Source organism: Tinamus guttatus, unplaced genomic scaffold, assembly GCF_059628265.1.
Source record: "Tinamus guttatus ecotype Peru unplaced genomic scaffold, ASM5962826v1 Tinamus_guttatus_pri_ptg000193l, whole genome shotgun sequence".
NCBI classification, from domain to species: domain Eukaryota; kingdom Metazoa; phylum Chordata; class Aves; order Tinamiformes; family Tinamidae; genus Tinamus; species Tinamus guttatus.
The window spans coordinates 1,896,233-1,911,552 of NW_028288727.1; the positions used below are offsets into that span (position 1 = coordinate 1,896,233).

General features: G+C 35.6%; 1 protein-coding gene across 1 annotated transcript in view; it reads right to left on the minus strand.

Annotated features, from left to right (window-relative positions):
* SEMA3E (semaphorin 3E) overlaps positions 1-15,320 on the minus strand; it is a 127,777-nt gene that overhangs the window by 37,277 nt on the left and 75,180 nt on the right. Inside the window, exons 4-6 of the mRNA XM_088523518.1 lie at positions 14,014-14,144; positions 8,463-8,514; positions 7,792-7,812 (exon numbers count right to left, since the gene is read on the minus strand). Of these exons, the coding sequence (XP_088379644.1) occupies positions 7,792-7,812; positions 8,463-8,514; positions 14,014-14,144 (204 nt within the window). The remainder of the gene's footprint in view (positions 1-7,791; positions 7,813-8,462; positions 8,515-14,013; positions 14,145-15,320) is intronic.

Genomic DNA, 15,320 nt, shown 5'->3' on the forward strand with positions numbered 1-15,320 from the left:
TTTCCCCTACATTCATCTGACTTGGAGACTGAAGCCTAGAGTGAGAGGGAGAGCTGCAAACAGAGGAGGTTTACAAGGAAGAGGTCTGCCAAGGGCATTTACACATTTCTTCTGAGAGACTGTGGTCAGAAGATTTTCCTCATGTATGTGCCCTTATGCACGAGAGCATCAGTGTTTCTGATATAAAGGGTTCTGTTATAAAGTGTTAACTTTCAGTTGCAGGGCTATATCCTGTCACAGAGCACATACATCAAAGCCCATTACAATTTTTCATTTGTTTCTAATGATAATTATGCCAAGACATTATCCTTGGGTTTGCCAGTTCCATATACTCAATTTATTTTCTTTTAAATATCATTGTCGAAACAAAAACAAGACCATAAAGCAAGTCATGGGAAAGACTGTGATTTAAAAACTTCATCAAGCTAGGCACCCAACAGGAATTTAACCTTACAGCTTCATTGATGGTCTTTACTTCCATAGGAAGTAATGGAGTGTATGAAAGCTCCAAGACAGTAACAAACCTTGTTTTATATATATATATAAAGACTATTTTAAAACATTTAATATAGCAGGTGCACAATTCCCATTTGAAAAAAAAATATTGCCCATTTTGATTATCCTCTATATAATTTTTAAGGCTGGTTTTCTCTTAAAACTGCACTTCCAAAAACTTAGCAATTTGCAGAACCATGAGCACTCATACACACTCACATAACCTAAGGAACCAAAGAACTTCTTTCAATGTGATTTTGTTAAAATGAATCAAGTAACAGATTTGTAGAGCATTTTTTAACTAATTGATTTGTTTTCTGATGTGAAAAATTAAATATTGAGTGAGCCAAGTGAGATTTCGGGACCCCAGTAGACAGTGAAGTCTACTGAAGTTCACAGAATACTTTCACTATATTTTTTGCACTTACATGCTTTTTATATAAATTCACATGACACTTTTTGCAAATTTTCTTTCCTTTTGTATACCATCAAAACTTTTTTCTTGTTTTTTCTTGTATACTCACTTATCTTTGCATTCATATTTTGTCAAGTGGAGACATGCTGACTATACTATTCAAAGGCTTCTCTTTTAGGCGGGATGAATCTTGACTTCACCATAAAAAAAAAATCTGAAAAATTGCAGGACACATCCATAACTCAGCATACAACGTAATCAAAATATAAGACTCTAAAGTGAACTCTTAACTGCGTGACATTTCTTAATCTGTACATTTAATCTGCCTCATCACAAGGCACATGGTAAAAGATATATATTGTCAAATATTTATTTTTTTATGTAACAACAGAAAAAAAAATACTGGGTCAGGCCTGAAAAGATCTTTTGTATCATACAGCCGCTGGTAAATAAACAGATAAAATTTGCCTATTATAAAAAAACGTATAGGCAGCATAAACACTCTGGTAATTATAGTCCTGGGTATTAGATAAGTTTGGTATAAATAAGAATATAAAATGAAAAAATGTTCTAAAAGCAATAGAAAATGAATCAATACTCCCCACAGAAAACCTAATCTCATGGTTTAGATTTCAAATTCTTCAAATATTTTAATATGCTACTCTTGAAACCTACTAACCTATTTACATGAGTGCAATAACACAGGCAGAGAGCTATGTTGGAGTAACACTGAATGTTCCAGCTGTAAAAAAAAAGGCTCCTTTCAAAATATAGCAGCTAGTTTTCTAAATGGATCTAAGCACTGGCAAAACACTGCTCTGTCTATAGTTAGAGGGTTGCTAGTTTTGAAAATTACACTCTCCACATTTTATTTTCCCAGCTGAAATTGGGATTCAGCATTAGGAGCAGAATCCTCAAAGAACTAGCTGAAATAGTCAGTTCTCCGCTATTTGACATAAATGAGATTATTTGGGGGATAGTATTTCTTTTGAGGATCTGTTTTCAATCCTCTTTACTATTCAATGACATACTGAAAAGATCAATCATACTTTGGGATGAGAGTGAATAAAATATTATGGACATTAAACCCTCCCTGAAAATTCAGATGTATTTTTCAGGTCCATATATTTTATTCGACAGTTAAACGACTAAGACATTTGGGCTCCAATGTAAAAGCATGCTTAAAATCTGGAACTGTGTCAGACTGCTGTCTGGGTTTGCTAAAGGATTAGTAATTTGTGACTTCTGTCAAAATATCTAGCCTAACATGACAGAAATAATATATTTCCATGATTTAATACTTGTGAAATATGCTGGCAATAATAATAAGTGCATATAGAAATCACAGGTATACATCCTTAGGAGTCTGGGCTATTAAATAGAGGCAATTGAATTCATTAGGATTTTAGGAAACACACCTTTGCATGACCTTACTTGGACAGGAATGCATTAAGGACCTATGTTGTAGAAAACTATTAGCAATATAAATAATTATTATATTATATTGTAAAAGTATGATGACTGATATTATGAAAGGTCCAGGGACTGAATAAGGGATCTCTACAATTAAAGGGCTTAAACTGCTATGCATAGAGATATAGTCCAAAAAACAGATGAAAGAGCAGCAACAGGCAGTACAGAAGTACTACCCAAAATGGAAGATTTTTTTTTGTGGAGAACTGCATTATCTTTACAGAGAACTGAGTCTTGATAGCCAAGAGCATCCGGTGTCCTTGATTTTGGCAGGCTAAACTTATCTTGAGGTTGTAAGGTTCCCATCAGAGTGAATCCCATGTTAAACTCCTGTCACTCGATGATTGCTATCATAAGGGAAGAAAGAAAGAGGAATCACTGAAAGAAGAAAGATAATTATAGTGTGAGTTTACAATCTAGACTTTGTTGACGGATGGAGCAACAGATGCGTTTGGTCCAAAGAAGACAAAAGACACATTAAACTGAGGAAGAGTTTCAAAAGGAAAGAAAAGAAAGGGCCTGGGGGAAGACTCTCTGCCTGTATGGAGGGATGCCTAAGTGGCCAACAGCTCTCTGATCTTTCAACAGCACCTACGAATGTGGGATGTTCCAGAAAAATGGGCAGGGAAGTGGACCAAATGCTAGTGAAACTTTCAGCTGTTTCTTCTTAATGATAAATTAGAAATGTAAGAAAAGATTTAGCTCACATTTTAATCTGAAACCATTTTGTTAGATATATCTCAGTCAAATAGAATACTATTAGTCAAAAAATATAATAGAGTACTAGAGGGATATTTTGTAAACCTGCAAAAATATTAGCCCAAACTTTTAATTCTTCAATATTTTACTATGAGGAATAACATTTTTTACTATGAGGAGTAATGCCTTATTGCACAGTACCTTTGCTGTTCAAAAAGTCCCATAGATTTCACCAGGTGTCCTCACTTAGAAAAGAACTTTCCACCGTAAATGAAAGTGGCAGAATCTAACCACTGATGTGATGAGAACTGGAGTTTTCTACCTCCTCCCTCACATGACCACACAGGTGGAATATTTCTTTCTCTTTGGGATAATAGCATTATTCCTCCCTATTGATTCATTCTCTCCTGACCATCTGTCTTTCATCTTGCAAAGGGCAGATCTAATACAGTGGAAAATTCATTTCATATGGTCGATCAATTCATAATCTCTACCAATAGGCCAAATTGATCTTAAACTTCAAGTATGACCATGCTTAGATAGTATGCAAAATTAATTAATGATATTCACTCTGTTTTATGGATGGAGAGTCCTGTCAAACAAATCTCTTGTTTGTTATGGTGTATAAAACTGATGGGAGCAACTGTGCTGATACAGAATACCCAGCTTTGTCTAGGACATTTGAATTAGAGCACAGCTATTTGATGAGACATTGCACATTGTGAGTTATCAAGGTAAAAATAAACTGTTGACATATCACATAGTTGTTATTAGGTATGCTTCAGCGAATATTTCTTTACTAAAATTCCTTCAAAAACTTCCCTGAGTTTTGTTCTTGACAGAATAGATAAATTCTTAATTTAATGCTGATTTAAATGATCATCTGACTTCTTTCCAAGTAAAATTTACAAATGACACAAAAGGACTGTTGATGCATAAATGCATAAATAATGAAGAGAATAGGTTGATAAATGTTCTGAATGCATTCAGGTTATGGATTGCTCTGAATATCAAGGGGATGGTCAGGTTTTAAGGTTGTTTCTTAATAGAGCCATATTGAAAGTGGGATATCTTGAAACAATGAGCACAGTTTATACCTAAAGTGCATGAAAATGCCCTAGAAGGCAGAGATTCATATCAACATTCACTCAAATTACCAAATACTTGACTGAAGTACCTCGATTAGTGGCTCAACTCAGTGCGTAAATTTAAATGGGATGATTTTGGGCTTCAGAGAAGAACATCTTAAGTGACAAATACTACAATAAAAGTGTGATGCTGTGCCAAGAACAGCTAATGTGCTCTTGAATCCGTGAAAAGAAGAATATCAAAGTGACTTTACCTATATACACAGTATAGAATAGTTTGCCTCATTCTAGTGTCTAAACTCCCAGAACACGTGAAAATTCTGCAGAGAGTTCACAGGAAGGCCACAAATATTATTGAGGAATCCTTATGGGAGGAGATTTAAGGAGCTGTATTTATTCAGCTTATCAAAGGAAAAAAGTGAAGAGGTGATTTGATCTTTGTATGTAGGTACTTATATATGAAAAAGATGCAGAAAAGATAGTGAGAGACTTTTCAACTTTGCTATCAAAGATATATCAAGGTTAAATGGCAGGAAGTTGAAGTTAGATAAATTTAACCTTGAGTAAGTGGCAATTTCCTAGCACTGAAAGTCATTAAATATTGGGACATCTTACCACAGAAAGAGTGGAGTCACCATTATCTGGAGTCTTTGAAATGGTAATATATATTTTCCTGAATATGTTTTAATTCAGTATCTGGGAGAAATTATCAATGCATCAGTATGACTGACAGCATATAATGTCCTAGTGATCCCTTCTGGCCTTCGTTTCTGCACAAGCAATAGCCTTTCATCCCTTTCCTTTTACAAAGCATGTGAGGAATAGAACTGCCCTTACTTCTTTACCCTTACTGAGTGTCACATATCTAACTATTCATTAAGATAATTATCGTAACCAAATCTCATGCTTCAGGTTCTCACATAACCAAGAACATTTGGTTAGGAAGGAAGTGTTTACCCTGTGTCATAATTGGATATGTTTATCTTTTTTTTTTTTTTTTTTTTTTTTTGAAGGATCAGAGATTAGCTACTTTTGGAGATAGGATTGTTCTTTGAGCTGGTGCAGAAAATCTTTTCCATGTGTTACTTGGCTAGTACTTGCTAAGTTTTCTGGGCTGAAACAGCAATACTTGCTCAGGTTAGACTGTTGGTGTCTTGGGCCTTCCTGTTCTCTCCCTGCCCCAACCCTCCATCAAAACACATTTGCCTTTTGCCATGAGCATAATTGTAATGTTCACCTAAATAACTTCCTGCCTGTTATGACTTTAGGCAGCATTTTAATTTCTTTTGAAATGCACACATATTTTAGCCTGCAAAGTCTGAAATGCTTTCCTTCAACTCACATTTGAGCTTTAGGATGTTCTAGTACAATTTACCAATCTGTGAAGTGGATGTCCAGAGTAGATGGTGTAATGAACCTTTCCAGTCTTAAATTCACAGAATCACAGAATGGTTAAGGTTGGAAAGGACCTCTAGAGATCATCTAGCCCAACCCCCCTGCATAAGCAAGAACACCTAGAGCACATGGCATAGCGGGGTGTCCAGGAGGGTTTGGAAGATCTCCAGAGAAGGAGACTCCGCAATCTCCCTGGGCAGCCTGTTCCAGGGCTCTGGCACCCTCACAGGAAAGAAGTTCTTCCTCATTTGGAGATTAAAATTCCTATGTTTCAACTTACACCCGTTACCCCTTGTCCTGTCACCAGCCACCACAGAGAAGAGCCTGGCCCCATCCTCCCTACAATTACCTCTCAGGTACTGGAACATGTTGATCAAATCTCCTCTCAGCCTTCTTTTCTCCAGACTAACCAGGCCCAACTCGCTTAGTCTTTCCTCATACAATAGATGCTCCAGTCCCTTAATCATCTTTGTCACTCTACACTGGACCCTCTCTAGAAGCTCAATGTCCTTCTTGTCATGGGGAGCTCAGAACTGCACACAGTACTCCAGGTGCAGCCTTACTAGAGATAAGTAGAGGGGGAGGATCATCTCCCTTGACCTGCTGGCAACGCTTCTTCTGATGCAGGCCAGGATCCCATTGGCCTTCTTGGCCATGAGGGCACATTGCTGCCTCATGGTTAACTTGTTGTCAACCAGGACTCCCAAATCACTCTCTGTGGAGTTGCTTTCCATCAGGTCAACTCCTAATCTGTACTGGTATTTGGGGTTATTCCTCCCCAGGTACAGGACCTACACTTGTTCCTGTTGAACTTCATAAGGTCCCTCTCTGCCCAGCTCTCCATCCTATCTAGGTCTCTCTGAATGGCAGCACAGCCCTCTGGAATGTCAGCCAGTCCTCCCACTTTGGTATCATCTGTAAACTTGTTGAAGATGCACTCTGTACCCTTGTCCAAGTCATTGATGAACAAATTAAACAGCACCACGTCCATTACTGACCCTTGTGGGACACCACTGGCCACAGGCCTCCAACCAGACTCAACCATCTGAGCTCTGCCATCCAGCCAGTCCTCAATCCACCTCATTGTCCACTCATTCAGCTCATACTTCCTGAGCTTCCCTATGTGGATGTTATGGGAGACTGTGTCAAAAGCCTTGTGGAAATAAAGGTAGACAATATCCACAGCTCTCCCATCGTCCATCCAGCTGCTCATCTTATCGTAGAAGGCTATCAGGTTCATCAAACATGACTTCTGTGAATTTCTGTGAAATTCTGTGAAATTATGACACTTCTCCATTGTCACTTTATATGCATGAATTCTTGATACTACTTTAAAGACCATCTAGGTCAGTCATTGGTTTTGCTTGCACTGTAGATAAGGAAGACCACAATAAGCAATTTTATAGCATTTAGATTGCATATTCAATTGCATAAATGGTTTGAATTGATAAACATGCTAGGATTCAGTTGATGACATCCTAACCAGTGGCTGACATTTTGTCTCTGAACAAATATTTCTATGGTAAGAATGTCACACATTTTATCTAATGAAAGACCAACACCCACTTCTGTTTGATCAGTGAAACCAGATGTTGCTCCTTAATCCTCTGCAAACTGAGAGCAGAGTTGAGGTAATAGAAAAAAGAATGGAGAGGGAATAACTAGGCAGATCATTGTTTGCTTTGATTATAAAAAGATATGATAGAAATAATATCCTAGGATAATATAAATACGTATACCATTTTCTTAAAAAAAACCTAGATGTAGCTGAAAGAGCGCCAAATTGTTAGTCAAGAACACAAAAATTACATCATATGAAAATTAAACTGAAGTATGACTGGAATGTTCTTGCTTAACTCCTATTTAAGTTAGTTTCAGCAAGAACTTGTCTACTTTTGTTTAGGAAGAGTGGACAACTGAAAAAATTCTTAATGTACTCTTCTTTTCCACAGCTTCCATTTCCTTATATGTTTACTCATGCAGAGATGTCCTTTTCTCCAGAAATCATCTGTGTCTTGTCACTACACGGTTTATTAAAAAAGAAAAACCACATAAAATTTCTGTTTTTTTTTTCTTTTTGAATTTATTTTAGCTGTATATGCTGGAACTCCTCTCTGAATTTATTAAAGTTGCTTCTTGGACTTCGCACTTTGGACCATTGAAAGGCCTCCTAATTCCCCCATAAACATATTGGTTTGGTGAGCAGATAACTCATTAAGATAAAACACAGTGTTTGACTGTAGGCAGCTCCTCTGATTTCCCTAAGGATCATCATAAATCACCTAAGGTATTTTGAGTTATATAGGACAGTGTAGAAATGCTGACTGTTAGCAATTAGTGGTAAAAGGACATAGACCGATACAGAAATGACTTATTTCGTTACTCTTATAATAATAAAACCGAGAAATTTGTGCAAATGCAAAAGGAAAAGACTGAATGAAGACCCTTTATTTTCTTTTTTCTTTTCTGGTGACTTCATTAGTAATAGGAGTGACAACTGCTGTTGGCAGATACAACTGCATTTGATAAGATTGGATGCAGTTTTTTTATTTTTATTTTTTATTATTTTTCCCCACTTCCTTCATCTTCTTTATTTGCTTTGAAAACTTATCTCAGATTTTTCTGAGAGATCCCTTAGGTAGGATTTAGCTCGTGGAATTCATACAAGATTTGAGTAGGAGAATTTTGATTTCTTCCTAAAGAGAACATTGATTTTAATGCAGTAAACAATCTTTCCTTTCTGCATTATAGATAAATACACACTGGAGGCACCCAACCTTTTCTGATCTGCATGGCCTTTTTGACATTTGGAAGCATTTCATAAAGTCTGTGATAATTAAGGCATTTACAGTAGCGCAATTAATTTGCTTGCATTTTCTTGGACAAGATTTTTTAGCATACTCTTTTGCAAACAGCAACTTTTTTGTTTTCTCTGCAAAATCAGCACTCCTACTTTACCAATTTGCAACTTATTTCTAAATGGCAGTAAGACACTGAGTAATTAGTTGAAATGTTTATATGTGGGAAAGCAACATTCATCAGAGCCATAGTAATTAGAAAGAGATTTAAAAAAAGATAAAAAATCTGCATATTTTTCAGTGACTATAATTTTATGCTTTTAGAAAGGTAATACCCAACAACAGCTATATAGAAGCAGACTGGAATTTTAAAGCTATATCATTTAAACCAATATTACAATAATATTTCTACATTTGTCTGCTTATAATTAATCCTGGAGATGGGTATAAAGTGTATCAAAAAAATGTAATTAGTTTTAGAAAAAAAAGTATTTGGTTTGACTCTGGTGGTACAGCCCAAGCTTGAGGCAGAATCCAATAAATCTGACAAATATTGCTTATTATGACCACTATATTCAAATATAACTACATATATATTAAATCCAAAGGAATAGTATCAGATATTTTTATAAACCATGAAGTGTTTTAAAGAAAGAAAGATTTAAACATGAGTTATGTATCATGGTACAATTTTATTGTTAAGGATTTTAACGTATATTTCGATTCCTATATAATAGAGAGTGAAGATTTGGGGGTTGTACATTTTTATTTTATGTTTTGATAAGCTTAAAGTTTCTAATTTTCCCTAAGTTCCAGGGAGGCCAATTAAGCAACCAAATTCTATCCTTTTTTTTTTCAAATTGAAATCTCCTTTTGACTTCAGTGGCAGGTGACAGAGATCAATGTTCTGCAAGACACTGCTCATACCTGTTTTTGATGGGAAAGGATGGATTTGTAGTTATGTAAGAATGTAAGACAGGCTTTATCCAGGTGGCAGAATGCTTTTTTTCACTAAAATATTGCCTTTTTATTGAAATAATCAGGATACAGCATGCCATGAAGTATGGATATGAACATGGCTCTGGGGTATTATCATAGTTAAAATGAAGGACTGTAATGTTCTGTTTTCTTACCTAATGGCTTTTAGGGCTTTTTTATAAGCCAGTAGTGAAACATATTTTCCCACAACAGAGGACTGGAGACCCACCAAGAACAGAAATGTCAAATGGATATTTTCTCACACCAAATTGGACCTGTTCAATCATTGGTTGTAAATAATAGAGTCCTGTTATTCTATCAAGTTCTTAAACTCTTATATCTTTTTTTTTTTTAACATTCTTGTTATAACCTAAGAACCCTACAATTTTACATAGGTGGTTACATCTTCTCTTGGCTCAAGAAACACTGATGAAACATATGCTTAAGGAAAGCAAGTATTTTCCTTTTATTGATGATATTGATACATAGATCCATATGGAAGAGTGAATCCAGCTTTATATTCTTCACTTGCCATATATCTGGATACCCAGAAGTCCTCTATAACAGCTCTCCCTTCTCCTCCTACCTCAACATGTCTGGAAACTGTTATTGTTTCAAATAGGTGTATAAACTTCAAATACATCTTCTGCTATTTAAAGAGATTCCCCAGAAGCTACTTAGTTTTAAAATCAAAATTAGATTTTACTTATGCTGAAGTTCAATATATTTAGTAAAAATATCAACAATCTCAAAAAAATAGTTATTTTCACACGGTAACTACATGTTATAAACAAGCATTTGCCCTTCTATGAAAAAGTCTGGGGCTCACTATTTTTTTTAAGAAACATGTTTTGGTCTTGTTTATAAACAACAGGATAACCTCATCATATATTTTTAAAGTTTTTTTACTGACATTTTCTGTGTTTATCTCCTATTTATCCATTTGTGCTGCTATTTTATTTTGCTTCAGATATTTATGTAGATACTTCCTCTCCTTAGGACTGTCTCCACCTCATATTAAAATTCCATTAACCAAATTTTCTGTTTATTAGCAACATCTTAGGAGCTGTGGAACACTATCAAGCTAGCTGTGAGGAACTGTGACATGATCTGAGAAGAAAGCAGAAGTTTTTAAGGAAAAGAAAACCTGTTTTTGTACAACTGTCCTTAGTAATAAAAATGAATTCAGAAAAATGCAAGGAGTATGATGTTATCTCTTTGCTCCAGCTGAGTCTGACTGTGAGCCAGCTGCACTGTGTAAGAATCTCTATATTCCCTGATGAGGCTATTTCCCCAAACCTTATGAGTTTGGGGAGCAGCTGTCAATCGTTTGTTATTTTCCCTTTTCTGGGAAAGTCAGAAATGGAGCAAGAGGCAAGAGTTGAGCTGGAGGAAACTAGTGGAAAATAATGAGCAGTCATTGGTCAGGAGACTGTTCTAAGGAGAAAGCAATTGTGGGAGTCTGAACTGCAGTTTGGTGATCTGATCTGTATACTCGGTTCCTGCAGTTACACGATGTCCTTATCAGTCATAGGAAACAAGACTGCAATTTGCCCACTCTATCACATACCATATGTTGTTTTTAACCTTCCATACCCATGGCACCTGTCTCTTTTTAACCCCGATGGCCAGTTTTTCACAGACTGGCAACTGGTATATCTACTCTTACTGTTGCAAATATATTTTCTGTTGGTCTACTCAGACAGCAAAGTGGTAACTTTCCCATGACTTTAGTGTACATAAAATTCTAGCAGTTCAGTTTAACAAGGGAGAGTAAAAACAGAAAGAAGGGAAGGAAGGACAGTGATACATAAGAGGAAGATCACTGGCCATACTCAGTCTTATATACAAATCTTGCTTCTTAGTTTTTGTTTGCTTGTTTTCTATTTTTATCAGCTCATTGCTTATACTTTCTTGAATAGCATTCCTAAATATACAGACATGGCTTCCTTTAAACTGTAGCAGGAAGTCTGACAGGAGGTTCATGGCAAGAGCAATGAAGACAAGCAAAGTTGCCTTCTTTTAAAATAATTGCTGATGACATATTTCCTTCCTCCATTTTAGCAGACAGTGTCTTCTTGCAATTCAAATAAATTCAAGTAGCAGCTCTGGGGTCTTAATTTCTGAGGTACTTCTGATAGTTGAGGAAGGTGCACAGCATGGAATGGACCTTAGAGCATGACAAGGCAAATTAGAACCACATGACCAGGAAAAAAGGAATGTCTTTTTCCTCAGAAAGACTTCTTCAAATCAGTTTACTAAAGTAAATGCCTTCATTGACTTATACAAATACCCTTTACAAAACTTTATATATTCCACTCATATTTATCTAATTAGTGAAGTGCTTATTTTAAAACAGCTCCAATTTTCCTATTTCTCCCAATGAACACAGCCCAGTAAGTAATACTATAGGTATGAGTTTGGAGTTTGGATCTGAATTTTTGCTTTAACTCGCTACATACAAAAGTGTCAACTAAATATTGATCATAGCACTTAAAAATTAACACATGGGATAAAACCAGTCAGGCTAGGAGAAAGTAAACTGGAAATCTGTGAGAAATGGAAAAAAAAAAAAAGAGAGAAAAAACTGTTATGAGATAACCAAGAAAAAAAAAATGATGTCTTCTTCAGAGTCTCATGCTTAACTAAAACCACATTTAAAAGTAAGGACAAAGCTTTTGCAAAAATGCAGCAATGTATATTTGCGCTGTTTCTTTTGCACAAGAAAATAACATAGACCTTAACCTTGTACAACATAAGTAGAAACTAAGCTTCAAGGGTTTTTTTTTTTTTTTAGCAAATAGGAGAGATTTTGCAGTTTATTTTGCAGTTCAGCTGCGGAAAACTTTAAATACAATGCTTTTCTCTTTTTTTCCTGTTTTCATTACATTTACACAGATCAATTGACTGTTTATTACATAGCTTTAAACTTTTGGCACACGTTCTGAAATTTTGGAAAATGGAAAGAAAAACAGTTGCAACTTCATTTATTCTGAAGCTCTGCTTTTTCTCATATTCATCTATCACCTTGACCATCCATCAGAACAGCAGGTCTTTATGTTTTTTGCTGTATGTATTACATAATACATTTATAAAATACATTACATCTATTATACAAATAACATACAACATTAAACCCACTTCTAATGTGTATTCATATAATTGTAATCAGTTTGAAATCCCCTCTTTTCTTGCCTTAGGATATACGAGAATTCCCTTTCGGTGGTGCTCCAGTACCACCTCCATGACATGCCCTCAAGGAGGGCTTTACCATGAGAATTCATCATACATTACCCAAGTAAGCAAGTCTATAATCCATCATTTGCTCCTGAAATTGCCAGGAAAAGACCTTCTTTCTTACCCTGGGTCTTCATGTGTTGTCCCCTTATGCAAATGACACGACTGGGTTTCTCCAGATTCCTAGATAGTGGTCCACTCTAGTAGCCTTTTCAAGCCCTCCTCCAGCTTCAGGGCAGCCCAGATAAAACAGTGGCACCTCCTACAGTGGCACTTCTTTTGTCTACTGGAGTCCTACATCTTTCACTGTCTCACTTTTTTATTCTCATTCAGTATGACAGGGCAAAGTTCATTGACTTCACAGAACTGTCTCTGAGGACTATAAAACACATAAGTCCGCTTTCATTTCTTCTCAGACTTTGGAGCATGAACAAATCTAATGAAAAGAGACTGAAGGGCCAAAGAAGCTCCATTGTTTCTGTATTGTAATAAAATAAATTATCTCCCTGGCATTGCTAAGTATATGATAGAAGCCTACCCTCAGTGGCCAATTTTCACCTTGAACTTCTGACTGGATATTTACATCTGGACTTCTAAGGTCCAGACTTTATAATGCAAGTTAATGCAACCACATGTACAATCTAATAACAACTGAAGAAATTCAGACTGTCAAGAAGGCATGTAGGGAGCTTCAAAATGCTTTCATAAATTCTGTGAGTATTTTTAGAGTGGTAATGAGAGCAGGATGAAGGCTGATTTAAGCAGGACCAACTGTTCAACATTTTGGACTCCATGTAGCAGCACAGAGGTTTTATATATTCAGGAGCAAGTCCAGCGCTTGAGGAAGCTTATATACCAATTTAAAGTAAGAAAGACATTGGTGCACTTTTTAGTCAAGTTCTTAAACCCCAACCTCAGACTGCAAGGATCCACATTTCTGAAAAATTCAGAAAGCTTGGTTTTTGCATAAAAATACATTGACAATACATATTATATGTGTGATTTAATGACTTTTGCTATGGTACTACTTCACACACCTGTTAGTGTTGTTAAGGAAGCAGTATAGACTTGCTGAATGTGAACAAAACTAAGAAAGTGAATTTAACAAAAAAAAGGATCAAAAAGTGTTCCATCTTTAAACACATTCAACGTTTGGGTTTTTACTGTATTATTACCTAAAAAGAATAATTTTGCTTTAAGAAATGTTATGCCAGTTCATCTAGTAATAAAACTCTAGGATGAAAAGGGCTTCTAATTCTTTGAATAATTATCTAGACTGTGTCTTCCGTTACTAGGGAGACCGAATTTTGGACCATCATTAGATTTCATCAGTAAAAATGTTTTGCTTAAGAGCTCTGAGCATTTGAATTTAAACATTTATTTTTAGCGAGGGAGGACTTTCTAAAATACAGAGCAAAAGTCATATATGTAAAACAGATTTCTTACCTCGGATGAATGCCCAGCTCTAATAAAAGCACAGAGTGGATCAAAAGCTCCTGTTCCACAAGCCAGAAGATGTGTTCTGTTGTATCGGTGAAGGACACGGATGTAATTTGCACATTCATCCTTGTTTGCATAAAAAATATAGGCAAATCTTAACATTTTAAAACAGTTTGTTTTTTTAAAAAAATAAAATATATGGAGTGTCTTCAGATGATATTATGCTTTTTGAGAATTTCTATTCTGTTATGTATAAAATCTTGTTTCTCTTTCTTCTGGCTAGAATGGAATTCATGAGTGAACATAAATTGTTCACATGTTCATCACACATGAATATTGTCCTAACCTATTGCTACTGAACATGAGAACATGAGTTCTGACTTATTACTACTAATTTTAAAGACTTAACTATTTAGGAGAAATTAAATGATAAAATACAGTTTTGTGCTTCTTCAATCTATTAGTTATTCTAAGAAAATGAAAATTTGCTCAACTAAATCTTATTAAATGCACTGGACATTAGACTCAGAGCACAAGATATTAACATTCAACAAATGAGTTCCCTCTCAAGTTAAACAAAGTTTCTCTTAAGAGAAATAACACTTACATATCTTTTCACAAGACCTCTGCGCCATTAATTTCATGTGTAATGTAATGAACAGCTAATCAATATATATCTACTTTTATTGTATAGCCACATGTTTTATCTACTTTCACTATTCAAACCTTCCTTTGAAGAAATTATTCATTTCCCCTGGGCTGTACTCTGGGACTCATTAGTGTATTTGCAGCTTCATAAATATTACAATTAAATTTTTTTCAAACATTCCTTTGAGATGTGGTGTCATTATCCTACTTGTGCTAGCTAGAAGCAGAACGAATGAGATAAAAGTATCTATTGATTTGGGGACTCCTGAGACTCAGCACTCCACAGTATTAGCTTTATACAGTAATTTCTATGCTTGGAGCAAAATTTTCTTTCATTTCCATTGCTCAGCATTTCTGCAACTCAGACCTTGGGTTCTAAAGACAGTCATCACTCAAAGGCAGACACATTTCTCTTTCCTGTGGGTTTCACAGATCTTTGGCTATACTTTATCAAAATCAGAGGAAAGTGGAAGAGGGTGTTATTCTGCAAAAGATCAGACAAGGAGGAATTGTTGCTTGCCCCAGGCGTTATATCCCATACATATAGCAAGGAAAGAGGTCATTAAAATGCATCAGGGGATTGTTAAAATAAACTATCCTCCTACTATATTGAATAATTAATTGTTCTGCAGGTCCAGTAGAAATATGAACAGA